This window comes from Pteronotus mesoamericanus, unplaced genomic scaffold, assembly GCF_021234165.1.
Source record: "Pteronotus mesoamericanus isolate MK-2021 breed Mesoamerican mustached bat unplaced genomic scaffold, CSHL_Meso_final scaffold_99, whole genome shotgun sequence".
NCBI lineage: Eukaryota > Metazoa > Chordata > Mammalia > Chiroptera > Mormoopidae > Pteronotus > Pteronotus mesoamericanus.
Window position 1 is genome coordinate 12,251,144 of NW_026555330.1, and position 26,848 is coordinate 12,277,991.

General features: G+C 52.8%; 1 protein-coding gene across 2 annotated transcripts in view; it reads right to left on the bottom strand.

Moving 5' to 3' along the window:
* The window catches only part of CDC14A (cell division cycle 14A), a 92,874-nt gene extending 86,017 nt beyond the window's left edge, over window positions 1-6,857 (bottom strand). For both annotated transcript variants that reach the window (XM_054564997.1, XM_054564996.1), the window contains exons 1-2: window positions 6,336-6,857; window positions 5,376-5,466 (exon numbers count right to left, since the gene is read on the bottom strand). In XM_054564997.1, coding sequence (XP_054420972.1) covers window positions 5,376-5,466; window positions 6,336-6,384 — 140 coding nt within the window. In that variant the 5' untranslated portion in view covers window positions 6,385-6,857. The remainder of the gene's footprint in view (window positions 1-5,375; window positions 5,467-6,335) is intronic.
* Window positions 6,858-26,848: the final 19,991 nt, after the last annotated feature.

Here is a 26,848-nt window from a genome sequence, read left to right on the forward strand (position 1 = left end):
AAAAAAAATCTTGAGTTACCGCCACACATTTCCGGGTACAGCCAGCACATGACGTCTCTGCACACAGTCAGCTCCACGTTTCTCACCAAAGCCATCGCTGCCCAAGTTGGAAGGTCCAGGCGCAGAGGGAAGGGCAAAGCCTCCCGCTCAGGGCAACTGGGAACTTGCTGGAAGCCTAAGAGTGTGGTCTCCCCGGCCCACTGCCTGCAGTGTGAATCCCAGCTCAGCCACTCTCCAGCTCAATGACCGCAGGCTCTACTTACGCTCTATGGGACTCAGTTTCCTCATCTGTAAAGTGGTCACAATAATAGCACCTAACTCCAAGGGCTGTTCTGAAGATTAACTGACTTAATGGGTGCAAAGCACAGAGAATGCCGCCTGGCACAGGGCTTTACGTGCTGCGATGCGTCTCTGAATTCAACCAAACCCCCTCTTCCGCCTACACCCCAGTGATCTGCAGGGGGCGGGCTGCCCAGGGAGGGCCCGGAGCTCACGCACAGGGGTGTGTGAGCGGGTGCTGAAGTGCATGCTCCTTTCCATTAAAGCAACCTACTTGCCACATATTCAATTTGAAATAAAAATTAAGCCCTGAACAGGTGCTCAGTTGTTAGAGCGTCATCCCGATACACCAAAGGTGAGGGGTCAATCCCGGCCAGGGCACATGTAAGAAACAACCAACAAATGCATCAGTAAGTGGAACAACAAATCGATGTCTGTCTGTCTGTCTCTCTCTCTCCCCCCCCCCCGTCCCTCCCTCCCTAAAATCAAATTTAAAAGTTTAAGAAATTTTTTAGACTATATATAAATAAAAATTAACTTAAAAAGGGAAAAGGTTTCTTCTCACTTTTACCTCACCTAAATATACTCCATTCCCACACACATTTCCAGGCAAGAGAAGTGTCTCTGTATTTCCAAGATGCCCCAGGTTCACATTTTGACTCAAACCTACGCTACCGACCCCAGAAAAGAAATCATTCTTCCATAAATTATTTATCCAAAGTCCCTGGCGGTCATATCGGGCTGCTTTAATAAAGTGTAAATGAAAACTGAACGTTTTACATTATTTACATCTGCACACGAGCTACCGAGTCCTCACAGAGGCGGCCCCTTCCTCGGTGCTTACAACGTGGGTGAAATTCTCCAACCCGCTTCAGCGCCTGCTCCTCGTCGGTCCCCAGACCGTGACCACGGGGCGCTCCCCGCTGCCTGGGCAGCCCTGCCCTCCGCAAAGCCAGGGAGGGAAGAGGCGAATGCAGGCACGGCTGGACGTGAACAGCCCTCCCCCGCCCTTCGCGGCAGACCCGCCTCCCCGCAGCAGACCCGCCTCCCCGCACCAGCGTCGCCACAGCGGGCGCGGGAAGGGTATGACGATCCGCGTATTTGATTTTGCACACTTTGCGGCCAAAAAAATGTGAGCCAAGTTATAAAGAGTAAGCCTGCATGTGGATTACAGGCCCTCTTCCCAAACCTGAGAACTGTCCTTTCTGGAGAGTCGGGCCTTAGCGGCAGCTGAATCAGACACAGAGAAATCTTTGAAAGGTTCCCTTTTCATGGGACCTTTTGTCCCACAAGTGGGTTAGATTATACTCTGATTTTAATTCTGCTCTGTGAAATCATAACCCAGGGATATAACGCATGCTCTCTTATCGGCCACATTTTAGTAAAGCTGCTCAGGCCTCTGTACTAACATGGTAAGTTCTATTTATAAAGCGAGCAGAGCATTCAGACTTGCACGTCTAACAAAGAGCCTTCCTTCCCTCCTGAGGCCACTGGGCGAAATTTTCTCCGCCGGCTTCTCGGGAGGCTGCCCGCTGAAGCCTGGGCACTATCGTCCCGAATGACAATCTGCACGAAACACAGCTCTCACCGGAACGCCCACAGCCTCCTGTTTAAGGCGTCTACTTCCAGATTCAGAAAATAACAGCTGCATTTCCGAGGTGACCAAGGAAGCCAGACAGGCAGCCCTGCATTCAGCACTGGGCAGATAAGGACACAGGCCCGGGGCTGTCTGGGGGCTGGGTGATCATGTGTCCCCTCTCCTTGGAGACAGACAGGTACGTTATGATAGGACGGCCGAGATTGTCCTCGCCACAAGCCGCCCTCCATGGCCAGAGCCCAGGTCCCTACCTCATGCCCTTCCCGGGGCTTTGCAGCCCCTCCCGTTCTCCGGAAGAAGGGGCGCTGACACGTCAGGGACTCCAGTGTTTCTGTCCTCGGCCCTTTCTGCTGTCACCCGGGCCCCGCCGATGGCGTTCAGACCTTGATGTCTTCTCTTTCTTTCTCCCCAGACTTCTCACCATTCTCACTGCACTGCCGTTACTTTGGGGGAAACTGCCCCACAGAAGAACTTCACGTTTACGGGATAGCCCTGAAATTCCTTACAGTCAACGTAACCGAAACGGAACGCCTGGTCCTCGCGCCGAGGCCGGCGCTTGCACCCCTTGCCCTGTGAAAGGTTCCCTTTCAAAGGCTTCAGGTAACGGCTCCGGCAGGCTCGCCGCGATCCCCGCTGCCGTGGGGACTGCTTCCACCCCTCCTGCTCCTCAGCACCCCACCCTCCCGCCCGCCTGACCTGCTGCCAAGCCCACGGATTCGGGCCCCTCCTCGCCACCGCCACCACTGCCACCAACCCTAACCGAGGCCTTGATTTCTTCACCCCAAACATCCTAACATTCTTCTAAGTGGGCTTCTACCTCTTGTTGAATCCATCTAGGGTATTAATACGTTGAGAAAGGATAAATGTCCTCCAGCACCAGAGAGCTTGGCTACCTATTCCAGCCCCACTACCTCGTACTTCCGTGGCTTTGGGCAAGGCCCCTCGTCACATGCACATGAAGCATGATCATCGTACCTGCCTCCTGGGGCTGCAGTGCAAGTGAAGCACCTACGACGGACAGCAGCTGGCACGCATTTAAATGCTCCGTAACGTTCGCGATTATTCGGAGCACAGACTCAGGCTTACCGTGCCCCCACGGCCCTCAGGAGCCTCCCACAGCGTTCCAGGACGCCGCGGCTCCTCGCGCTGACACTCAATCTGTCTCCAGCTGACCTCCCGGCTTCAGATTGCACATCCCCACTTGCCCTGTATACACGCCGGGCAAACTGGAGGACTTAGCAGTCCCCGAGCGCCCACGGAGCCGCAGAGCACCCCCTGCACCCCGGCTCTGCTCCCTTCTGGCAGCTCTCCCCTCACACCCAGGCCTGGTGAGACTCCGCCGCCTCCAAGCCAACCTCAACTGCCCCATGAGCCCCTCACCCAGACCTGCGCCCACCCGCCGGGGAGCCCCTCGGAGCCCAGGGCTCACTGCGGCCCTGCCATTCTCCCGCCAGGCCTGGAGCTCCTTGAAGGCGCGTGCGCATTCGCTGCACTGGCACCATCCAGCCCTGCGTGGTCTGCTGGGTCAGACAGAGCTGTTGGGGGTCAGCAACACAGCCACCGCTGTGCCATGGCCGTTGGGCAAGTCGAGGCCAGAGGACAGGCTCTGCCAGACCGAAGGCCTCATCCTAGATGCCAACCACATCAAAACTCACGGTATAAACGGACAGTCTCCAGACCAGTCTATCTTTATAAGACACTGGTAATAAATATTAGAGGAGTGTGACTGGTAGTCCTATCCTGGAATGCCCACCTAAAAATCACACCAAACGTGGTCCTCATCGTCCCGACCCGTGGGGCTCGTCATGGCGCAAAGAGAAAGGTCGCCGGTTCAACTCCCAGTCAGGGCACGGGCCCGGGTTGTGGGTTCGGTCCCCAGTCGGAGTGTGTACGAGAGGCAACCAAAAAACCGTCGAGCTCCGGCTACATGTAATTCTCTGCCGGATCTACCATCCAAGAGCAGCAACTCAGACCTCAGTGGCTGGAGCATGTTCCTGTGAACAACCTCGAGCACGTGAGCCACCGCAGGACTGGACGGGATGGCACAGACGCCATCCCGACCCTCGGACTCCGGAGCCCGCCAAAAGAAAGCCACACCAATGCCCCCAGTGCCCGTTCCCAACAACAGAGCTAGCGAGCTCTCAGTAAACCCTGCAGGCAGTGACGTCACACAGGTGCAGGGGGTCAGGCGTCGGGCCCCAGAGTGCTCCCTCGGTCTCCCTCCGGGGCCCAGCTGTAACCTGACACCTGGGGCTCAAACCTTTCCCGCAGCCGCTCGGGGCTTCAGAGCCGCGGCAAAGGGCCCTTTCATGACCACTTTCACTTCAGCCACTCAAGGAGCGCCTTGCTCCCCGGGGAGAATGTCCCCAAGACATCAGTTTCAAGAGTCCCGAGGAAGAAGTGACAATCAAAGATTGTTTTCCATCATGTAAGATAAGCTCGAGGATACTCACTCTTGGGATGCCTGGCGGGGCCCACCAATGCTCGAACCGCCCAAGTCCCTTTAACCAGGACAAGTCCTAGGAAGCTAACTAGAGTGACTACGGTTCATTTAATTCGCTTCCTCGAATTGCACATTTAGATAAAGCAAGAAGGTAAAATTAAATGTTTGTTAGAATATATTAGACTACTCTGAAACATCAGCTCTTTCAATAAAAGGACATAATCAAGTCAATTCAGCCTTCTTGTTCCTTATTATCTGTTGCTTTTATTGAATAGAGATTTGGCTCTAATTAAATTTTTACTATACTTCCTATTGAGTATTAAGATACCTTTTGCCTGCAGACCAACGGTCCTCCGCAGAAAACAGTTCCACACTCTTATCTTACTCTCTCGAATCCAAATCCCAGAAAAGCAAAGTAACCAAGGAGAGTAAACCACACTCCTGCACCACCCCGGGGTGCAGGGGAGGGAAACGACCCTGCCAGGCTCGGAGCACCCAAGGAGAACACTTGTCACACGGGTAAAGTCATCTTCCTCACAGGGAAAAAACTTGAATCCAGCTTTGTGCGTCCCATTTTCCAAAACAACATGCCACACAAACAAAACCGTGCTGAGCACCAACAGCAGCCTGTGCACCGCCAAGGCTGGAGCCCCCGGAACACGCCCACTGCCTGGACTCCGAGGCTGATCCACACACACCCGGCGACTCACAGGCCACTGAAGAGGCGACTCACAGGCCATTAGAGTCTGTCAAGGACAGAGGGCTCTCTCCCTGGTCCTGCTCCGGGAGGGTTAGCCGTCCACAACTGCAAGGCTGCCCTGGGGGCCAGAAGAACTAACACACACAGAGGTCCAAAAGGCCTGAGGTGTGGACAGGTTCGAATCCCGTGCACCTTCCCTGCGCCTCTCCCCAAGCACCTGAGCCTTGCAAAATTGGCATTTTTACACTTGCACCACAGGGGAAAGTGGATAAAACGGCTAACGGTGCATAGTGTTTCTTCATCAAAGAGCCCATAAGATAAATGGTTGAGAAAGAGACAAAAAAATACAAACTTACTTTTCATAGACCAGCTCCTCATCGATGGAGAAATAGTGGATATTTACTGTGCTTTTTGGTCTATTCCTTAAAGTAGCAAAATATAACCGATCTGAAAGACAAGTTTAAAAGATGGGAGAAAACATGTGAGAAGGGGGGAAGCTGGAGGTGGGGGTGGTGACAATACACGGAAGATCAAAATAACCAAGGCGACCCATTATTTAAGGACCATTCACACGTGGGATTCTTGCAGAAACCTGATCTCTCCCAGAAAGGGACGGAGACGCGAGAAGAGCACAGCAGTCGGAGAGGCGCGCAGAGGACCCGAGTGAGGAGGGGCTCGACGCGGGGCAGAGCGCCCCGGCACCCTCGGTTCCAGCCAGCCGGAGCGCGAAGAAGCCGAGGGAGCGCTCAGAAGTCGAGGGGGGGCGCCTGGAAGCCGGGGGACCCGTAGAACTGGAGATGCAAGTTGGGTTCAGAAATCTCCAGCCACTGCGGAAGGGGAAGAGAGGCGAGCCTTCCCCTACGGCTCGGGGAATTGAGAAGAGGAAGGGAGGAGAGACAGCGGGGTGTGATGGAGGGCGGGGGGCGGGGGGGTCCCGAACACCGAGGCCGGTAAGACTGAGATAAAGACGACCTAAAGGATCCTCCGGTGCAGCAGCCCCCGCGCCCCCCCCCCGCCCGCCCCGCGCCTCCGAGCGGCTGCGTGCGGGAGCCGGGCAGAAGCCGGCGCTGTCCCGTGACCCGCGGGGAGGCCATCCGAGGGAGCTGCGGAGGGAACGAGGGACGCAAGAAAGACAGAGAAGCCGGAAGCAGGGGGTCCTGGGGGAGAGGACGGTGGCGAGGGAGGCTGAGCGCGCGCGCGCCAGCTGCAAGACCCCGGGGCCCCGGAGAAGCCCGGGTAGCGGTTGGGTCGTAGGGGCGACAAGTGAGGAGTGGGGGCCCAGGGGGATCGGAGGAGGCGGGGCGGCTGCTCCTCACCTTTCATGAACTCGCAAGCCCCGATTAGTTCCCCTGACTCCGCTGCCATCTTAAGCGAGATACGCACGGGGGAGGGCTGGGTCGTGGCCCGCTGAGGACACCCGCCCCCGGGGGCTTCCCCCCTGCCCTGGAGCCGGGGAGCCTGCAGTCCCGAACAGCGAGCCGGTCCGCGAGAGGCAGCGGGCGCCGAAGGCGGAGGCGGCCGGGGGGTCAGCGCGCCGGGCGCCCCGGGGACATTCCGTGGGGAACCCGAGACTGCTCCACGCGGGACGCACACGCCCCGGGCTGTGGCCGCTCCGACCGGGACCCGGCTGTCGCCGCTGCTCCGCCGCCGCCTGGCCTGGGAAACGCAGAGCCGCTCGCACGGCCGGGCAAAGTCTCCTCCCGGCTCCCAGAGTGATCATGGAGCAGCCGACTTCTGGCCCCGATCGCGCCCGTGGCTACTCGGCGCGGCAGCGGGGAGGACTCCGATGCCCGGGGCTGGCAGCGGCAGCCCCGACTCCTCCTTCACCGCCTCCTTTCAGCAGCAACTCTTCCTCCTCCTCCTCCTCGTCCTCCTCCCCCCGGGCCCGCCCCCAGACCTTCCTCCCCGCCCTCCCGCTGCCCCTCCACTTTCACGGCTCCGCGGCCATCCCTTAAAGGGACAGCCGGCTCCTGGCTCTGCGCGGCTGGCGCCCGTCACCAAGCGCCCCGCGGGGTCATCAAGAGCCGGTTGCTAAGGCTTTGTTGCCGTCCGCCAATTGCTGTGAGCGAAGCGGGGCTCTGGGCCCGCAGGAGCCGGGCACGGCCTCCGGACCCGAAACTTGTGAATGAAGCGGTGGGAGGTAGCGGCTGGGATGCGCTGCGTCCCCCGCTCTCTGCATCCACGCACCCACGTTCTTCTAAACTCTTGCACACACGCGCGCACACAGACCTCAGCTCTCCGTGCCCTGCCTCCCCTCTGGCTCATCTTCCAACCAACCCCCACCCCACCGCCGATGGAGGTCCGTCTGTATAAAAAATAAAAATGAAAACAAAAGTGCTACCTCCTAGCTCAGCTCTCGTACTGGTTTCCTCTACACAGAGTGGACTCTGATAGAACGTGTGCTTTGTTCGCACGCGAGAAAACGTTCCCATCCGGCCCCCCTCGTACTCTGATTTGGGCCGCCCGTGTGGGCGCAAAACCATCACAAATGCCCACCTTTATAGTAGGGGGCGGGGCGGGGCGGGCGAGGCCCCCCCGGGGGCGGAGACGGGTGAGGGCGACTGGAGCGGGCCCCCTGTCCTGTCGGGAAATTAACAAAAGAATGTCCTTCGGCCGTCTCGGCAGAAGCGCGCAGGGAGCGGGGCTCCTCCACAGAGGCCCTGGGCCTGTTTTTGAACAACTTTAATGCCGGGTGTCCCACGGACGAGCCTAATTAGGGGACAGACTCTAGCATATGAAAATGGCGCTCCAGACCCGTCGTCAGAAGAGCATGCGCTCTGAGTGGTTTCTCCAGAAACGGAAAGAGGTGGGCACCCGCGTTGGGATTCGCCGGGGCTAGTTTTACCCCTTGGGAGACAGGGGGCGCGCGTGGCAAGAGCTGACCCCAGGGCTCGGAGAGAGCGCCCCGAGGCCCACGAGTGAAGCTCGGCTCGCTGGCTGTGTGTGCAAAGAGCCGAAAAGGTACAGGAAGTGATGGGCGCATATTGCTTCGATGTTCAGAAAAAATGCTGAGACCATCTCATTGTAATCGAACACGCCCTAATAAGATTGTAAAGAGGAAAACCTACCCCCACATCCCCATCTTTAAGCTCTAAGGCAAGAATCGTATCAATTTAAAGTTGGAAGAATTACTAAGAGCTCCTACTGTGCCCCAATCTTCAGGTGAGGAAACACTGTTTCCAAAGAGTTTTTAAAATTAAAAGATCTGAAAAGAGGAGTGATAGTGAAGGTCCCACTCAGTTGAGGTGCATTCGGTGTTTACAGCCAGGGCCATGGCTCCGAGTTCTAAGAAGGGCAGTATCTCTCCAGCAGGCGTCTCACACAGTTAGTTGAGTTCTGCCTGGTATTTATAACCCACGAATCTTGGTATCGACCCCTCGTGGTGGTCAATTCAAATTAGGTTATTGAAAAATTCTAATTGAGTTGTTTATATGGAAAAGCCAAGTATTTGAATGTCTCAATAAACTTCCCACTTTGTTTGAAAGGCTAGGTTAATTCAATGATGGAGACCTTTTTCTGTATTTGCTGATTTAAAATGTGTGGAGCATCTAAATTTGCATACCAAATTTCCTAACCACCTTTCATGCCAGTTTTGTATTAGAAAAAGTTGGAGTTCTCATTAAATGCGTAAACTTTAAATTTCTCAAAGTAAATGACCTAATGAAAAGAACTCCAAAGGCTACATTTGCAGAAAAGGCAGATTTAATTGAACACCCTTTTGTTAATCCTTTAACTGGATTGACATAAACATTTTCTTTCATATAACTCTGCTCAGAAATTTTGGTCATGAGGAGTGAATTATGAACCAAAACAAACAGAAAGCCTTAAAATTAAGAACTCAAAATGAAAGGATTTCTTTTTTCTTAACATATTTATCATGTAAATAATATAATGGAATTTTTGAAGTTAAAATATTCATTTCAAAGTCTCTAAGTAATTTTTAAAATTTGGCATGAAAGGAAAGTGAGTGTCAGTATAACCAAAGCTCTTAGGCAAACTCTGCAGAATCTAAATGGTACGGAAAATTCTACAGGGAAAATTGTGGAACAAGACAATGCACACAGCGCATGCACATGTCAAGGTTCCGATGAGATCATAAAACCCTTTATTCTCTCAGCTTTCATGAGGCCAATGTTCCTACTGTTTGCAGTTTCATAATAAAGTCGTGATTTCACAGTCCAGGGAGGAAGATAATGGAAGAAGCTTCTTCTCAATCACCCAGCTTAATATAAATGTTAGGAATTTACTTTTAAACAACAAACAGAAAAGATGTTTCACACGTAAAGGAACTACTGAGAGAATTAAGATGCCACTCAACTGCAGAAAAGGGAAGCGATGTTACACACCGACATTTGACAGGTAAGTAGAGAAGGGACTCAAGTTTAACATGACAACCTTGAGCCTCCCTCTGCAAAGGTCCCGTGAACACTTGCCGGTGCCGCCCGGAGAGGCGGGCGGTCTGCCGCCTATGCCTGTGGCCTGCAGCTGAGCTAGAACACTCACAGCTGCAGGCAGCTCCAAACTATGTCCCCACCTCGGGGTCTAATGCTGCTCCTCAGGCTGTCCTGAACACCCTTAGTCACACTTAACATAACCACCGTCCAAAACTGCGCAGGCGGTTCCCTTGAACTGCTTCTTCCCTTTAGCCTTTCCCAGATTACATGCCTAATATTTTTCCCCAGCCTTTTCTTAAATGACATGGCTTCAAGCCCCTCGGCTGTCCAGTCATTCTCTTCTCGAATTTGTCCCGCTATCCCTCAAAGTGTGTCCCAGAACTGAATGTAGGCCAGTGGTGGCCTGGAGTGACCGGCTCTGATATCAGAAGAAAGCGCTGATGGAAGAGTCCGATAGGAACAAAAGCGATTAAAAAAAAAAAAACATAAAAGAACTAAGTTGTATTATTTAGCTGCAGGGAAAAAAAAAAAAGAAAATATCCTCTTGTCAGAAGAGGGCAAAGGGAAAAAGTTGCCCTGGCCTGATAGAGTCTAAGGCTGGATAGCTGTCATATTTACATACTGTATCTTTTTATTATAATCATTTCTCAGGATGCATCGTTAGAACATGCATTTTCAGTTCCTGTCATGATGATGTTATCTAAACAAACAAAAGAAAATATACAATACACACTTGGAATTCTCTTTAAAATTACTTTTCAGTTTAGGAAACAAGAACGATAGAAACCTGCACTCCTCAGTAATTTGAAAGTCAAAGTCATTTGACTTGTGTTAATGTTTGATCATTAATTCTTTGTATGATGCCCAAAGTAATTGAAAGCAGCTTTTTAGTAAAATAGATACGCAAAAAAGTTACTACAGGTACAAGAAGAATACCAAAAGTATCTAGTCAGTGCAGCTCGGTATCTAACGGCCACAGACACGAAGACCTCGGCCCGCGCCAGCCTTGCTCTGCAGAGCTCACACTAATCGCCGACGACGCGGTTAAGAATTCCAAGCCAGGATCAAAGACAGAGGGGGCAGAAGGGACTTGGAGATCAGCGAGCCCCAGTTTTCAAACAGATTCCCTGGAGCCCAAGGTAGCACAGGCCCCGCCTGACTGGGTTTTGCCTATTAAATATAGTCACTTGTAAAAGGCTGTGTGGCAAAATAGAGAAAAGGGAAAAGAAGAAGAAACCGAGGTCCATAGTGGGGAACTGATTTTCCAAAGTCACGTAGTTGATGGGCGGTAGAAACAAGACCGGCATTTATTTTCTGCCCTAGTACCAACAATCTTTTCTCAACTTTCTCCTAATTTAGCTTCTTTTACATTGTTTAGCTCACAGGTCCTTAAATGTTTGCGATGATAAAGTATCAAGTAAAATATACATGCACAATATGTTAACTGTTTTCTTCAAACTTTAAAGAAAATATCGAACTAATTTAAATTCAGAATGAAAAAAAAAAAAAGATGTTGCTTTATCCGCCATCGCTATTGTTGTCAGGTGGCTTCTGTAAAAACGTCAACTATTTTCCACCGCTGTGAGTCGTCCAGAGCATACCAGCATTCTACAGAAGAGAGTTTACGAAATACTGGCTTAGTGAACATCAAATGAGAGGATCAATAATCCTCTCATTTTTGACCACTGCAGCCACTAAGGAATGATGCAGTTTTAGAAGGTCAAAGACAGTTCCATAGCCAGGTCAGCATACTTAATAATGCTCAATTATAGGCCAGTGTGTTACATTTTTCAAACAGGCTAACAAGTCCGTGCACTTCCTTACATTTACGGATTGTCTTCATCTACCTTTCTGTGCCACCGCTGCTCTGTTTGGGGACTAAAGAAATGGACCTTTGAAAAATAACATCCCTCCCCCGACTCCTAGCCCCGTCACCACGTTGTCAGCTGCCGCCCCCCACCCCCCGCCCCCCGCCCCCCACCACCCTCGCCCTGCTGAAAAGCGTCACCAGTGAGCTCCGCGGTTCAGCCTTGGAGTCCGTTCCCTGTTGCCGCCCCCATGTGCGTTTTATACATGCCCCAGCCATGCTTTTGACATATCTCCATCAGGAAAATAACAACGAAGAGTCCGGGTGTGTTGCACACTGAGCGCTACAATTCCTATCTCAGCCCTCGCATCTGTTGCCCGTCAGGGAGGTACTATTATTTTTCCCATGTGACTGCTGAGGAAACCACCGCAAAACAGATGCTCAACAAGTGTTTGGAGCAAGAATCAATAAATGAGTGATTAAAATACTGGGAGATGAGCTTATGTGAGTCACTTGGGTACATAAATCAGTTCCTTGGTAGCCTGGAGTCATGGGGAAAAAATACGGGATGCTTAACCAGAAGCTCCAGTCTTACGCATCCCTCTCAGCAGCTGCACGAATCATCTTAGGCCGTTTCTCCTGGTGTGAGATAGAAATTGTAACAACTTCTAACTCCCAGGAATAATAGTTGAATTAGATAAGAATGACCTGATGTCATACCATGGGACACAACCATTTGTTAGTCATGGTAAAGCCTATATTAAATACTTAATCACTTCCAACATCTGATTTTCACAAGCTTCAAATTACTGTGTCTGTTTGGATCCAGGTATTGTTACTTAATTTACTCCTACTTAACAACAGGGGCACAGGGTACACTCCAGGGGAAGACAAGCCCACAGGGCACCCTGAGCGCCGCCCTCCATTTCCGTCGCCTGTGGCGTGGCAGTGTCCCTAGAGTGATGGGGGCCAAGGACCACGTCCAGGGTCCCCAGGGGATTCCTAGGTCCCCTGCTCTGGCTCTTGTCCTGGTAACCGTCCCCTTCCAGAAGCCGGGGACACAAGCGCTGCTGCCTGCGGTCCCCACGGCAGCCCTGGATGCCCCCTTGGAACTCCAGGCCTTCTGGTGCCTGCTCCTGCCCGGAAACTCCAGGAGAAAGTAACATACTCAATAAACTGACGAGGGACCTTTGGTTTCTGTTTTCCCAGTCAGGAAACACTCTGCAATTATTAATCCCTGAAGGTTGTCCTTCCTGTTGTTATTAACACCTGCAGGTGTATCGGCTCCCATGGGAAAACGCTCACTTTATACCTTTGTACCACACCTCCCTGCCTGAGGATTCTACTTTCTTCGGATTATATTCAAAGTATAATTTGATTCTGTTAATGGACAATAATAGTGATAGGAATAGTTTAACATGCACACAAAAATAATTTCTGCTTATCCTAAAACACATTAGCTATTCTTTAGGCAAAATATTTCTCTTCATAACCTTGTTTCCTTTTCTGTAACAGCAAGTATCTGTTCATCATTCCTTCAGCAAATAGCTACTATCTAGTATTTGCCCGGCACTGTGCTAGGCGCCAGGATTATCATCAAAAACAAGACAGACCTTTTGTCCCTTAAAAATTTACATTCTAGCCCTGGCTGCCACGCTCAGTGGATTGGGTGCTGGCCTGCAAACCGAAAGGTCACCTGTTTGATTCCCTATCAGGGCACATGTCTGAGTTGTGGTCAGGCCCCCAGGTGGGGGCGTGTGAGAGGCAACCAACTGATGTATCCCTCACATACTGATGTTTCTCTCCCTCTCTTTCTCCCTCCCTTCCTCTCTCTCTAAAAGTAAATAAATAAAATCTTTAAAAGAAAGAAAGAAATTTCCATTCCAGCCTGGTGTCGCTCAGTGGGTTAGATATAGAAGGGGACACCATTTAAATGCCTCACCCACACCAGGATGCATCCCCCATGAGTGAAAGTATTTTAAAGATCGATCAATTGATTTTATTAGTGTATCATTGTCTATTTATCCCATTGCTTCAGTTAAAAATTATGTCCAAGGAAGAGCACATGGAATGAAGTTGAAGAAAACCAGAATCAGCCAAGGGGAACACCAACGTTTTCAGGTGTGGGTAGAGAAATAGGTACTCCTGAAAGGGAACAAGGAGAAACTCCAGCTAGGTTTCCTTTTCGCAAAAGACACCCAAACCGAGACACCGAGACCCAGAGGAGATAAGAGAATTGGCTCAGCTCCTGGTGCCAGATTCCCCCCAACTTCAACGAGCAGGCTCTCAAACCACGTTGGAAGCATTACTTTTGCAGGTTCTGTAAGAGCAGAGAGCAGGGAAGTGTGTCTAGCCACATTAAAGGGAGGTACCTAGGATCCTTTCTAGTTATAAAGAAGTCTCACACTTTAAAAACTATTGAGTTTGCTGCATTAAGAAAAAAATCACAGGCTCTCAAGAGTATAGCTACTCAGACTATAAAATAATCTGTCTACTTCACAGATTCTAGGTTGAATCATTAACATGCATAAAGTGTTCCAAAATGAAAATCACTTAAGAGTACTGAGCATACTGTCTAATTAACAATTTCCTAGACTTTACATAATTAGAAACCACAGACACAACATGAATACACTTGGCATGAAATTAGATGTTAACTTTCATCCCTGTACCTAAGGATGCCCATAATATGCTAACGCCTTCAAAATGCAAGAAATGTACCTCTTTAAGTGAATTTAGTTTTTTTGTTTAATTGGCTGATTTTAGAGAGAAAGAGGAAGGGAGAGAGAAGGTGGGGGGGGAACATGGGTTTGTTGTCCTACTTATTGATGCATTCAGCGGTTGATTCTTATATGTGCCCTGACCGGGGATCGAATCCACAACCTTGTCGTATCGTGACGCTGCTCTAACCAACTGAGCTACTCAGCCAGGGCTTAAATAAATGTAGTTTTTGAGAGTTCTCTACTATTTCTACTCACAACACCTCTCATGCTGAACACAGGCAGGGTTTTCGCACCACACAATTCTACGGTTCTTTCCAGATACGAACTGCGTGTTTTACCATCCAACTGAACCCTGACTCTACCTAGCCAACCTGTGCTTCTGACCAAGGAGCTCCCAATCAGGGCTTCCCACACCCTCTCCTCGGGTCCAGTCCTTTGCCAGAAGAGCTCACAGGACAGACGCAAACATTTTGCTTATTCTTACCTGTTTTTTATAAAGGCTACAAACCAGGAACAGCCACAGGGAAGAGACGCAGAAGGCAAGGAGTGGGGAAGGGGCTCAGAGCTTCCCGGTGCCTTTGATGCCTTGGCTTCAGGAAGGTCTAGAACGCCCTTTGCACCGTCTCTACCTTCCAAACTCTCTCGGCCAAGAACCAGCTCAAGTCCGAATCAGTCATCCCCTCTCCTGGGTTCCCACGGAAATTTTTCTGCATCTCTCTTTCTTTTTGGGGGGTGGGGGGCGAGGCGGTGCTTATCATACTAAAATCTTCACTAAAGACATCTTAGCCTCTGCCTGCCATCCCACCAGCCTGTGGAATGCCTATTCTTTAGATTTCCCCATATTTACAGGGTGCCTTACACATATTAAATCCTCAACAACGGTGTTACCTAAAAAGGCGAAGCCTCTCTAGGGGATGATGAGTAACCTCGTGTGGCTGGAGCAAAGGGTGCGTGGAAGGAATTTCGGGGTATGAAACTAGAAAACAATGGCGGGTTTCTAAGACCCGCTGAGGCATTTGGAGGTGCAAGGCACCTGGGCGGCTGGGCTCCTGGATCTCCCATGTCTAGTAAAGAAGGCTTATCGTAAATTTTTTATAGCCCTAAGTCGAGGCTGGGGTTGAAAAACAGAGCATGCAGATTGTTAGCAGAGAGGCAAAGAATCAAGGTGCTTGTAGATTTCTCCTTCCTTAGTCTGGAGCCCAGGCAGACGCTGTGGAAGCAGAAGTGGAATTACTGGCTTCCTCTCTAGACCTATGACTGAGTTTAGCTCTGTCGCTGCTCCTGAGATCTGGGCTAGTTCCCAGACCTCTCTCTAGCTCAGTTTATCATCTGTAAAATGGGACGGCACTACCCCTGCCTCTTGGGTCGTGAGGATGAAATGACAGAACATGACATAAAGCGCCTTCGCGTGGGCTACACGTGACCGCTGACCTAGCAACCAACTCAAGAACCTTCTTTTGCCAGTGAATGAGGTGACATTTTTGCAGGTATAACAGCTGAATCAAAAGCAGGTGAGAGTCAAGAAGTGTCGGAGACCATTTGAGAAGAATGTGCATTTCCTCTTTTACCCTAAAGGTTTGCGGTCTGTGCACAGCTGAACTACTGAGGAATGTCCCTCTGATGACAGAATTTTGGATAGAAATTATAACTCGCCCTGCTACTTCTCTGATCACATGACTACACTCGCTTCCTTTTACCTCTTCATGAGAGAAGGGCAGTGTAGGAAATCGTATCTGAGTTGAGGCTGAGCTCTATAACACTGGGAACATGTTTTAAGTGTGTGCCCTTAGAAGTGAAATTCATGAAATACTGTATTACCTGTCTGGAGGGTGACTTCGGTTTACATGGAGCGGCATGCTCCTTCTAGAACCCGTGTGAGACCCAGAAGCATGACCTGCCGGAGGAAACTCAGACACAAATACTCCCTCCGTCTCCTGGACAAAGGCTCCACTCCCTTTCCCCCGTGCGGTCCCTCGGGTCAGCCCCGAGCCCAGGAAGAGTCCCCAGGGCAGGAAACTGGCTCATCACATGGGCCTTGGTGCCAGCCAACCTGAGTTCAAATCCCAGCCTTGCAGCTTTCTTACCAGCTACATGACGTACCCCAACCTGCATTACTCAATGCAAACTTCTCCTCTGCAAAATGGGAGTAAAGGAATAAGAGGGTGTCATGCAGGTGATGTGAGATAAGGTATTTCAGGCTGTCAGACTCAGCCTGGCACGTTGTAGTCAATAAATGGCAGATGCTGTTACCACTATATTAGCGCTCACTTCAAGATAGTTAACTTCCCTTTAACTTTTAAAGGACAAGGAGAAAAAGGAAAAAAAGAAAAACGCCCCCCCAGGCAGCCATACCCCAGGAACTCAGAGAGGCGATGAACGAAGTGCCTCTGTTGAATCATACGGGGGACAGTTGATACGCCAGGGCAGGCGACAAGCGGGGCAAAAGGTGCTCACCCGCCACAGATCTCCTGCCAACCTCACCTCCGCACGACAACGGTTCATACTACAGAGGTAACAAAAAACAAAATCAACAGCCTTGACATTTGACCCTCTAGAAGGTGTCACCGACCCTGAGCACAAGGGCATGTGCCGTGGGCCAAGCAGGTGTGAATTCTAGGGCAGTTACTCTCTGGAAAAACCAGGGCCCTTGAAAGATGCCCGCCCCCACACATACCCCAAGGGCCTCACAAGGAAGCAGCCAAGTTTCTTCACAGACACGTTTCTTAGAGCCAGTCATCCCGAAACTGGGACCGAAAGCGCGCCGGCCTCACCCGCACTGACCTGCAATTTGCGGGGCCCATACTTCCTCCTCTTCATAAGGATATCCGCTTGGGCTGCCAGGACCCCACATATTCTGAGTTACCTTCTCATTCTTCTGGGTGGCGTGAGCCTGCTGCACTCAGGTGAGAAGACAGAAGTGTTCTGCCCCATCACGTGGGCAGACGTGGTGTCCCATTACCTTCTCTCGGCTAGATTGCCGGGTGGAGGAACGAGATCCAATGACAGGCTCGAGCCGTTCGGGCCCGTAACGCGAGTAAAGGGATGGATGACACAAGTACAGCCTGATCCTAAAGGCTCACCCCAAACTGCCCAGACGCCCTGAGTGAAGCGGAAGTGTAAAATCGCGAAAAGTAAAGCCGAGGCGTGAGAGCAGGCCCGCGGAGGGCCCCGGGGCCTGTTAGCCCGTCCTGCCGCGCAGCAGCCTCGCGGTGTGCCCCCTGTCGGCACAATCAGAGCTCAGGCAGACGGGACGGAGGGTTCCTGGTGACTGTGGCGAACCGGGTGAGAGTTACGAGCCAGCAGCACACCCGCACGGGAGAGCCCTTAACCATGGCCTAGGCAGGGGCGTCCAAGCTGCGGCCCACAGGCCGCACGCAGCCCAGGATGGCTACGAGTGCAGCCCAACGCAAAATCGTACATTTACTTAAAACATGATGAGGATTTTTTGTTTTCGTTAGTGTTTGTGTATTTAATGTGGGGCCCAAGACAACGCTGCTTCTTCCAGTGTGTCCCAGAGACGCCAAAAGGTGGGACACCTGATAGAGCTTGACGTGTAATGTTATGTTAAACTCCCTTTTCCCAAGCTGGGGGTGAATTACACACTGTCGCGCCAACCTCAGGCTTCCGACAGAAGCCCATCACCCGCGGAGGGCTGACCAGGTCACGAAAGCATTTCCTAGGGAGCGGAGGACCAGCCTGGCCTCCGAGTTAGAGATGCCCACAGTCCGTGATGGGGAAGCGTGAAGGGCCAGGCATGCTGGGTTCAGCTCCCTACTCCGCCACCTGTTAGCAATGGCATGTTTCTTGGGCACGTTCTCCATGTGTAGAATAGTGCTAATAATAATAAATGTCAGCCATTAGTTCTAATAACCACTAACGGATTACAGGAAGCTTTCCTGATAGCCGCTCTCTCCGAAACGTGGGGAGGGGCTCTCAAGCTCAGTACTGCTGGCATTTTAGACTCAACAGCGTCTCTGATGCGGAACCACTGCATAGCGCCTTCCCGGCTGTGACATCCAAAAATGCCTCCAGAATCACCAACCACCTCTGGGGCAGGCGCAGGGGCCAGAGCACCCCGTCTGGGAACCGCTGTGCTAGATCAGTTAGTCTGTAGCAGCGGTGAAGGACACACCGTTTCTGTCATATCACTCTGGCCTCAACGTCCCGTCAACTGCATCCACTATGTATCTGAATGATACAGAACTCACACATGCAAGGGGCTGCCTTAAAATCACTGCCTCCCTTACCATTAGTTCAGCTCTGTGAGGATGGACAGCGTGCGTCACTTTTACCGAAGTGTTTTCAGTGTCTGGCACACAACGGACGACAAATGAATGAATGAGTGAATGAGTGATGCGTTGAATGTACAGAGTCTCCAGCTTTTCATTTGGTTAAACGCCTCTGAGGAGCAGTTAGGTTTTGTCACTCTTTGACTCGCTCAGGGAAGGAAAGAGATAAACAGTGACCACACACGCAAGAATGATGAGGACACAGAGACACTGGGACAGGCTGCCCTGGGCTCGCGGGAGCTTGGGAAGACAGGAGCACCCTTTCTGCAGACTTCAGGGCTGAACCCCAGGCCGTTCCCAAGGAGCAGCGCGCGCCAAGGGCTCAGCTGGAGAAGTAGGTCCAAATAGGTCAGTGAGCAAGGAGGCCGTTGGGGAATCCTGGGGGCGGGGCCAAGCCAACAGGTCCCAGAACGGCCAGTCACAGAGGCTCAGAACAAGCAAGGTCTGGAAAATCCCAGGAACAGGCAGGAGCACCTCGGCCTGGACCTGGACGAGGTTCAGACTGTTCGTGACATGGTCCTGGGCCCGAGTAGAATGAGAACTGCATTGTTGGTGTGAACCGCGCCCCCCAGCTTCATGTTCATTACATATTTAATCAATACACTGTCTTCATGCGGGTCAGCGACAAACACACGGAACAAACCTTTTGCTTAGAAAGTGTGATTATTTCCCCACCGGCCCGTTAAATTAAGAAATATAATCATGTAGAGAACCGCTTAAATATGCTAAAAAACAACGCCTGAATCACAAAGTTCAGCAAACAGAATTTTCAAGGGAACGTCATTTCGAGTATTTTCATATGAGTCCAAAAAATGATGCAACCGTACCAGGTGATTGGGTGATGTTTCTGAAGTGCACAGGTGAGGATTCCTGAATCCCTAGCTATTTGCTGCTGAGATATAAACCGGTAAACAAACATGCAGCCCTCTCAGAGCCGGCACCTACACATACCGTTTTTTTCACCACCCAAGTTATCCATTCCCTCGATTTTAATTCAGCTAAAATTTACATTCCTTTTGGCTCTGTGCCTTTTATTAAGCACGGGTATATAGACAATGGTGATGGTATAGAAAGCTTACAGCCCATGTGAGAAATGTCTTCTAGGGTCACGTGTTAGGCAATGCTCTGCACCTCCCTTAAGGGAACGTGGGCTTTGGGGGGACAAGCAGGAAAGGGGGAGGGGATAGCTAATAACCTAGCACATGCCCCCCTTTTCTTGCTCCGGGAATCCTCGACCAAACCTGACACTCAGCTCGAGCGGCTCATTTCTGTTCTGCTTTTATGCCTGGATATGACCTTCTGCTCTAGTTCTTCTTTCTCTGGGCCTGATTTTTCATTTGCTATTTGTGCCTCTTCATTTTATGGTGTGTGCTTATTATAGGTCCTTCAAATGTTTCGTGAAAAGAAGCAAGGTAGGAAAACGTGAAACAGAGCAATGATTTAAATCTTTATATTGTGTAAATGGCCTTACAAGGCAGAATCAGACTTAGTAACTAGTCAAACAGTATAATGATAAAGATATAAGCAACTGAAAGAGCTCACAATAACATTAGTTAGGTTTTTTGTTTTGTCTTATTTTAGCTTTGAGGACTATTTTTAAAAAGGTGTTAGGACTTCCGATAAAAACGCAGAGCCACCTTCAGGCTTTCTCAGCCAGCTGCTTCCTGAGGGCCGGGTGGCCCGTCCGTCCGTAGGATTATGCACAGGAGAGGATCCTGAGGAGACGAGACCCAGAAAAGGACAGGTAAGCCAGTGCCGAGGATCAGCCTCGCCCCGCAATTCTCAAACGGCCTGGCCACAGCCACCGGGGGCGGCTGGGGAGTGTCCTCCCAGCTTCCTCGTGCCGCTGCAGGAACGTGCGAGTCAGGGCGGCTGCCGCCCACCGCCCACCGCAGGGGCAGCCCTGGCACCCACGCTTGGCCTCCGCAGGCGATTGCACCCCAGGAGAGAGCCGACCCCCGCCACGCCCATCCCAGCCTCAGGCCAGTACGAACGATCGGCTGTTTAGCCTAATTCAGCAGCAGATCACGAAACACAGGTGGAGTCGTTCCCCAAATCCTGTTACTACCACAAGGTTTCCCCCTGGTTAGGTTAGAACGGCCCTGTCTGAGCTCAGCAGAAGTCGCCGTCTTTCATTTTTTGCATAGGTGATACCCTCACGGGCACGGCTCAGAATTCAAGAGACGGTGGAGACCTGAGACCTGAGACCTGGCCGCGTGCCCGCCCGCCTGGGCCGTCCCTAGGGTGTAGGAGCTGCACTCGTGGGCAGAGGGGCTGGGAGGGCTGGGGAGGAGCCCAGAGACAGGGGCGTGCTGTTCCCCGGGCGCGGCGACCGGGGCGCAGGCTGGTCCCAGATGTGCAGAAGAAGGGGTTAACTGGTTGGACATTTACGATAGTTTCTGGTCCCCTGGCCTACTGTGCTTCAGTGACCAGACCGCCCCATCCCTGACCCTGAACAGTAAATCCCCTGAGCCCAGAGAAGCTGACTCGTGGCCTGTTCCTAGCACAGCATCTGGCCACACTGTGGGAGCTTAATGCATGTTCTCAATTACAACACTTGGCCCTGGCTGGTGCGGCTCAGTGGATTGAGCATTGGTCTGGAAACCAAAGGGTCGCTAGTTTAATTCCCATTCAGGGCACGTGCCTGGGTTGTGGGCCAGGTACCCAGTAGGGGGTGCACAAGAAGCAACCACCACACATGGATGTTTCCCTCCCTCTTTCTTCCTCCCTTCCCCTCTGTCTAAAAATAAATAGAAATCTTTAAAAAAAAAATTTAAAAAGTAACAGGGAAGATGAACTTGGGTGAGTGGCTGAGAGAGGGCAATTAGTTTTGTTCGAATTGGACTTGAAGTGAAGTTATAAGAGGAGAGCACGGGGCTGGGGACTACAAAGAGGAGAATTTTTCCTTCAGAAAGAAGGCAGAGTTGACCCGGGACACAAGTCACTCGCTGACATTGTCGTCAATGGCCTTATGCTGCCTCCATTTAGGTGGAGTAAAGGCAACTTTGGCAGACCAGGTTTCTAGGGGATACCCCACGGCAAGGTCAGAGCCGGCAAAACCCCAGGCTTCCGACTGCAGGTTGGCCGCTACCAAGACTCCCGCCACCGGCTCCTCTGACAGCAAATGCGGCAGACAACCAGCGCCGAGGGCCCAGGGCGGCCCTCGCTGTCCCTGCTGGGCTCGCTCTTCCTCCCCTTCCCCTCGGCTTCTCCCTGCTCTTTTCCTTTCATTGCGTGCCTGTTCCCACTTCCCTCAACTGAGCAGCAGTGCCTTCGCCTCAGCTCGGGACGTGCAGCGCTAAGTGCACCCAGGGCACAGCCTGAGGTGCGGTCCCCTTCCGAGGAGCAGCTCTTGGGCCGGGGCTGGGGAGACTCGGTGTCACTGCAGAACACCCTGGCCTCCCTCTGCTGTTCCGCTGTCTCTCCGAGCCCCGCTCACCCCTCGGCGACCGGCATCTGCTGCGGCCTGGATGCCACACGGGTCTGCCCAGGGATCTCTGCTTCTGTTCCAGATGGTGGGGTTTGGATCGGGTGCCACACACTCTGTATTTTACCTTGTTGGGGGCTGGGCGGTTTGGCATTCTTATAACATCCTCGAGGTTGGCTGTGGGCCACAGTTAAGTTAGCGGGAGACAGTTTAGCCCTTTTAGAGGTCTTCTCGCTTTGCGGGGTGGGGCCAACTCCGCCTTTATTCTAAGACCAACCACTCCCCTCTCCTGGGGTGGCCATTCTGCGTGCGCTAAACGGCGTCCTGTGAACTGTGAGGCTTCCTAGTGCGGCGGGGCAGGGGAGGCGTGCGGTGGCCAGGCGCAGACGGGTGAGCACCAGCTCCAGCCCACTCGGCCCCTCTCAGGCGACTCCGCCGCAGCCTCAGAGAGCCCCTCCTGTGCATGCACTCTCAGCACCCTGCTGAGTATCGGGGGGACCCCTCTGCAGGCCTGTGGAGCTCTCTCCCTCCCCTCTGGGGCTCTGCCATGCAAACACTGACCATGTGGTCTCCCTGGGCTCTCAGTCAGCACCCTCGACTCCCGGAGTTCACCCGGCCCACCTCGGTTCCCCCGCCCGCTCGCTGCCTTGGCCTGGAAGCGACCCCCTTACCGTCTGCCAGGGCGTCAGAGGGCGCCCCGTGTCTGTTCCCAGCTCTCAGAGAACACGCTCCTTTACTGCCTGGTGTTTAATGCGATTTTTCCACGTACTTTCTTCACTTTTTAACTTTGTCTCAGGCCGAAGGGTAAATCTAGTTCCTATTAGTCTATCCTGGCTGGAAATGGACGCCCGAAAAACGGTGTTTATTCTAATGTTGTGTAAATATCCTCCGATAAAAAATAGTTACCAACTCCTTATCTATCTTTCATATTTATACAAAGTTTTTAAATTTTAGTATAGAATATACAGCTTGATATACGCAGCAATTCCAATGCAAGAGACTAAAACTTTTATCAACTTTGTAGCCACGTTGAAAAGGCTCACGGTGTCTTTGAGCCGAGAGGCCCTCTGCGAGATCACGTCTGCTTCACCTAAGGCGACTGACCAGGGGAGCGGCAGGAAGCGGGGCTGTGATGAACCGCGGGCACAGGCGGGGAAACCCAGGGAAGGGCACGGCGTCTGCCAGGAAAAGGCCGAGGGAAGAGACGTGAATGCGGCGGAGGATCTGCTGATGACGACGGAGGTGAGGAGGCGGGAGAGAAAGAAACCCAAGCAGAAGAATCCAAGACCAAAAGTAAGGAGGCCGGAAAAACAGGTTCTCCAGGAGCTTTCTGCAGGGCCCAGGAATGACAGAGAGAAAACTGCGCACCTTCGGCAGGGACCGAGAAGGCACACCAGCCAAATCGATGAGGTGACCTCGGTGCAGGTTTCACCAACAGACGTGGTGGGCATCGGGTCCCAGCGGGGTGGAATCAAGGGCCCAAGGTCAGTTTAGCACCGGGCCAGCCCGCACGGGGCAGTAGGTCACCCGAACCCCTCACACAGGGAGGATGCTGCGGGCGGCTGCGGGGACGTCGTCCAGAGCCTCCTTTCTGCAGCAGACGTCCTCGGCTCAGGGTCAAGGCCTTGCCTGTGCGGCTCCGCATCTGCTTCTGGTTTCCTGAGTGCTCTCTTGGTTTGATCTGTAACTTGTCCCTGACCCCTGACTCTCAGGAACTTTCCCCCAATGTGTGGCATAAGCAGCGCTTCTGTTTTCTACTGTGATTCATTTCTGGCCTTTCGATGGCTTCCTAGGTCCTGGTTGACTCCCCCTGTTTCTGCGATGCTTCGCGCCTCCTCTCAGAGCGAGGGAGAGCCCTCCCGGGAGCAGAACGGCCCCCAGTGCGGGACAAGGGGAAGGGCCACCAGAGGAACCAGGCCCCCGAGAGTGAGGTCCTTACAGAGACCTCAGGGTGCTCCTGCTTCCTTTAAACCTGCACGCCCGTTTGGCAAGAGCGTGCAACTGGGAGATTCAGCAACTGTGCAAAGCCAGCTGAGAGACATGACGCGCCCTTGAGAAACAAGTCTCAGCTGCGAGTGTCTGTGCCTCGGAATCCCCACTGCGCAGCGGGGTCTGCTGTCTCCATAAACGCAAAGGCTGCGTGTCGCACGGGCAAGGCAGGGGGCTGGCCAAGGGAGAGGAAGTGGGGAAGGCAGGGCGGCAGCCCCCTGGTCTCCGGTAGGAAAGCCTCTCCCCTTCGTGCCCTCTGGGGGGGGACAGGGCGGGAATCTGAGCCACGACAGGAGCGAGATGAGAAGCTGTGCCCTGTTTCGGCTCAAAGGCTCCTTGGGAATTCGGGGACACGTGTTCACACACCCCGCTCTGGGGCTGTTCGCTTCAGCGTCACTGTGATGCAACTTGGGTTTCTCATCAATGGACTCTCTTCCCCAGACAGACAGTCCCCTGAGGACACTCGCAGGGTGTGTGTGATAAGGCGGCTTGCAGAGGGGCGGGTGTGAGTCGGCCTCCAGCTCCGGAGGCCCCTCCGCCTCCCCGTGTGGCTCCGGCGCCAGTCACTGTGGGACTCGGGTTAGGAATATGCCGGGTAGTAAAAAATGTTCTACGCAAGCTAGCAGAATTAGCTGAATGGCTTTTTCATTCTCTCAACATTGTGATTTTATGTGTTCTGCATGGACCTGCATATGTCCACTTCGTTTTTAATAGGGATAGGATTCTGGTAGAAGGTACAAAGAATTTTGGAGCTGGAAAGACTATCAGAGATTCCCGTCCTCTTGATTGTATAAAAGAACTGAGGTCTAGAAGGATTAAGTATTTCAATTCAAGTCATATTTCCGTAAGAGATCAAAAATATTATTCCCGTGAAAAGTCCCCGGGCTCCGAGGGCTCAGTGAATTCGCCCGACGTTGACAGCCAGCAGGCGGTGAAGGTGGCATTCAAGCTCACCTCCATCTATCGCTGCCGGCTTTGGAGGCAGCTGTGATGTGGTCGGGAAAGGGCATCAGATAGCAGCAGCATTGTGTGCGGCCTTTCTCATGCCACTAGGACCCTTCCGCACACTCGGCTGGTAACGTGAGCGCAGTGACGTGCTACGCTTTGAATCAATGCTAAGCAAAGGCAAAAAGGATTGGGGGTTGTCTTTCTCCTTGAGTTTCTGGAATCCGATCCTATTGACAACAGAATAACAATCTGACTTGCACCTGCTTCTCCCCAAGTCCTACGTGAATTCTTCCAGCTCTTCCCCAGCCCTGGGGCCTCCTGTGCAGCAGGGTCCCTCAGACGGGTGTTACGTGGACAATTCAAGCACGTCGCTTGCTTGGGGGTGGGGGTAGGGGTTCCCTTGAAAAACATACAGATTCCTGAGCCAGACTTCAGGGGGCAAGAGGGTGGGAGTCTGCACTTTGTCAGTCTCCCTCAAGAGGCTTCTGTGCACCAGCGCTGGAGACCCGCTGAGGGCACAGAGAAACGGGGGTGACCGAGGGGCTGCCACCGTCCGCGTCCAAGTGGCCCGGAAAGAACAGCTGAAGTCGCGGTCCCAGCCGAGCGGCCCCCCCCCCCGCCCCGAGCAGCCCTTGCCCAGCCAGGGGACGGCTCCCCCAGGTGCGCCGTGTAAAAGCCATCTGCCAGCCCCCTTAGGACGTATTTTCCTGTATGAGTCTAGCCGCATCATTTGGGAAACTGGGAAAAACGGGAAGACACAGCAGTATCTATAGGGGTGGGCAAAAGTAGGGTTACGGTTGTGAGTACGTGAAACAGTTTATTCTTGTATTCTTATTATTTCTTAATTATTGTATTATTTATTTGCGTTGCCTTCTTATTATTTTGTATCCTTACTTACAATTTACCTTTTAGGGAATGATGGCTGGTGATTTAACCTACTTTTACCTGTCCTTGTATACATATTACCCTAATTCCCGTTAAACAGCTACTTTTAGCATTTTTGATATGTTACTTCCCTACCTTTCTCCCTCCCTCCCTCCCTCCCTCCCACCCTCCTTCCTTCCTTCCTTCGTTCCTTCCTTCCTTCCCACCTTCCCACCTTCCCACCTTCCTTCAAGGACGACTTAGCAACACGCTCCTTGGCCTGAAGCAGCAGCACCGAGCCTCCATGGGCACCAGCACAGCCGCTCATATTGGCAGAGCACTGCGGGCAGAGAAGCAAACCCACATTCTGAGTAGGTTCTTCCCAGGGAGGACCAGCTTTGCCTCCCCCACGGGCACCGCCTGCCACGAGGGAGTTTGCTCTCGGTCTTCCTTGAGGAAAAGGGCCCCGGGGGGACTGGGCGGCCGCCTCCGCCGGGGAGGCCTCGGCGATGGGGCGCGGAGAGCAGCCTCAGTGAGGGTCGTCCGTGGCGCTGCACGCGGGTGGCTAGGCTTCCCCCGGCCCGGCCACTGCGGCGCGGGGCCCCGCCCCACTGTCTGCAGGAGGAGGCTGCCTCAGGTGCTGCCCCTCGGTCCTTCTGTCTCCGCCACGTGGGTGCCCTGTGTGAACGGTCACATGGGACACGAGTTTGTTCACACCCTAGGCTCACCCTGAAAGTTTCAGCCGCATCCCTCTCCCGCCATCCTCTGTCACCCATCCTCACCAACCTGCCAAGGCTTTTTATTCTGAGCCCGCGTCGTTTCAGGCAAACGGCCAGTCACCGTCCGTGAACCCGTGTATTCGCCCTCTGGCCATCTCTCCGTCCCGACAGGGTGGGCGACCAAACGCACTGCTCCGGCTCTGCCGGCCGGGAGGCTCTCCCGCCCCCACGCCCGTCCCATGTCCCCGCCCGCAGCCCCGCCCAGCAAGTGCGGTTGTACCTCTGCAGCGTCTGCCTCCACGTGAGGCCAACACTGGGTGCAGAGCCACCCGCAAAGGAGGCCTCAGCTTTTCCTGCCAAGTCAACGGGTGACGGGGGCTCCCCCATGGGGCCACAAGGTGGCGCAGGCAGCAATCAGCAGGAGCGGGTGCTGCGGGGGGCCATGCCGCCCCCCTTGACATCGCATATCTTCAGGGGCTCCCTGCGCCTAACCCCATTTACGCCATGTCTACCGGATGCTGGCTTGCTGATGCCTCCCCCAGCCTGGGTCCTGGCGGGTCAGAGAACATTCAGTTTGTCACAGGGAGCACTGGTCACAGGAACTCTAGATGTCCCCGGTCAGAAGGTGGGTCTCCACCAGGGCCCAGTCGCAAACTGAGAGCTGCTTCT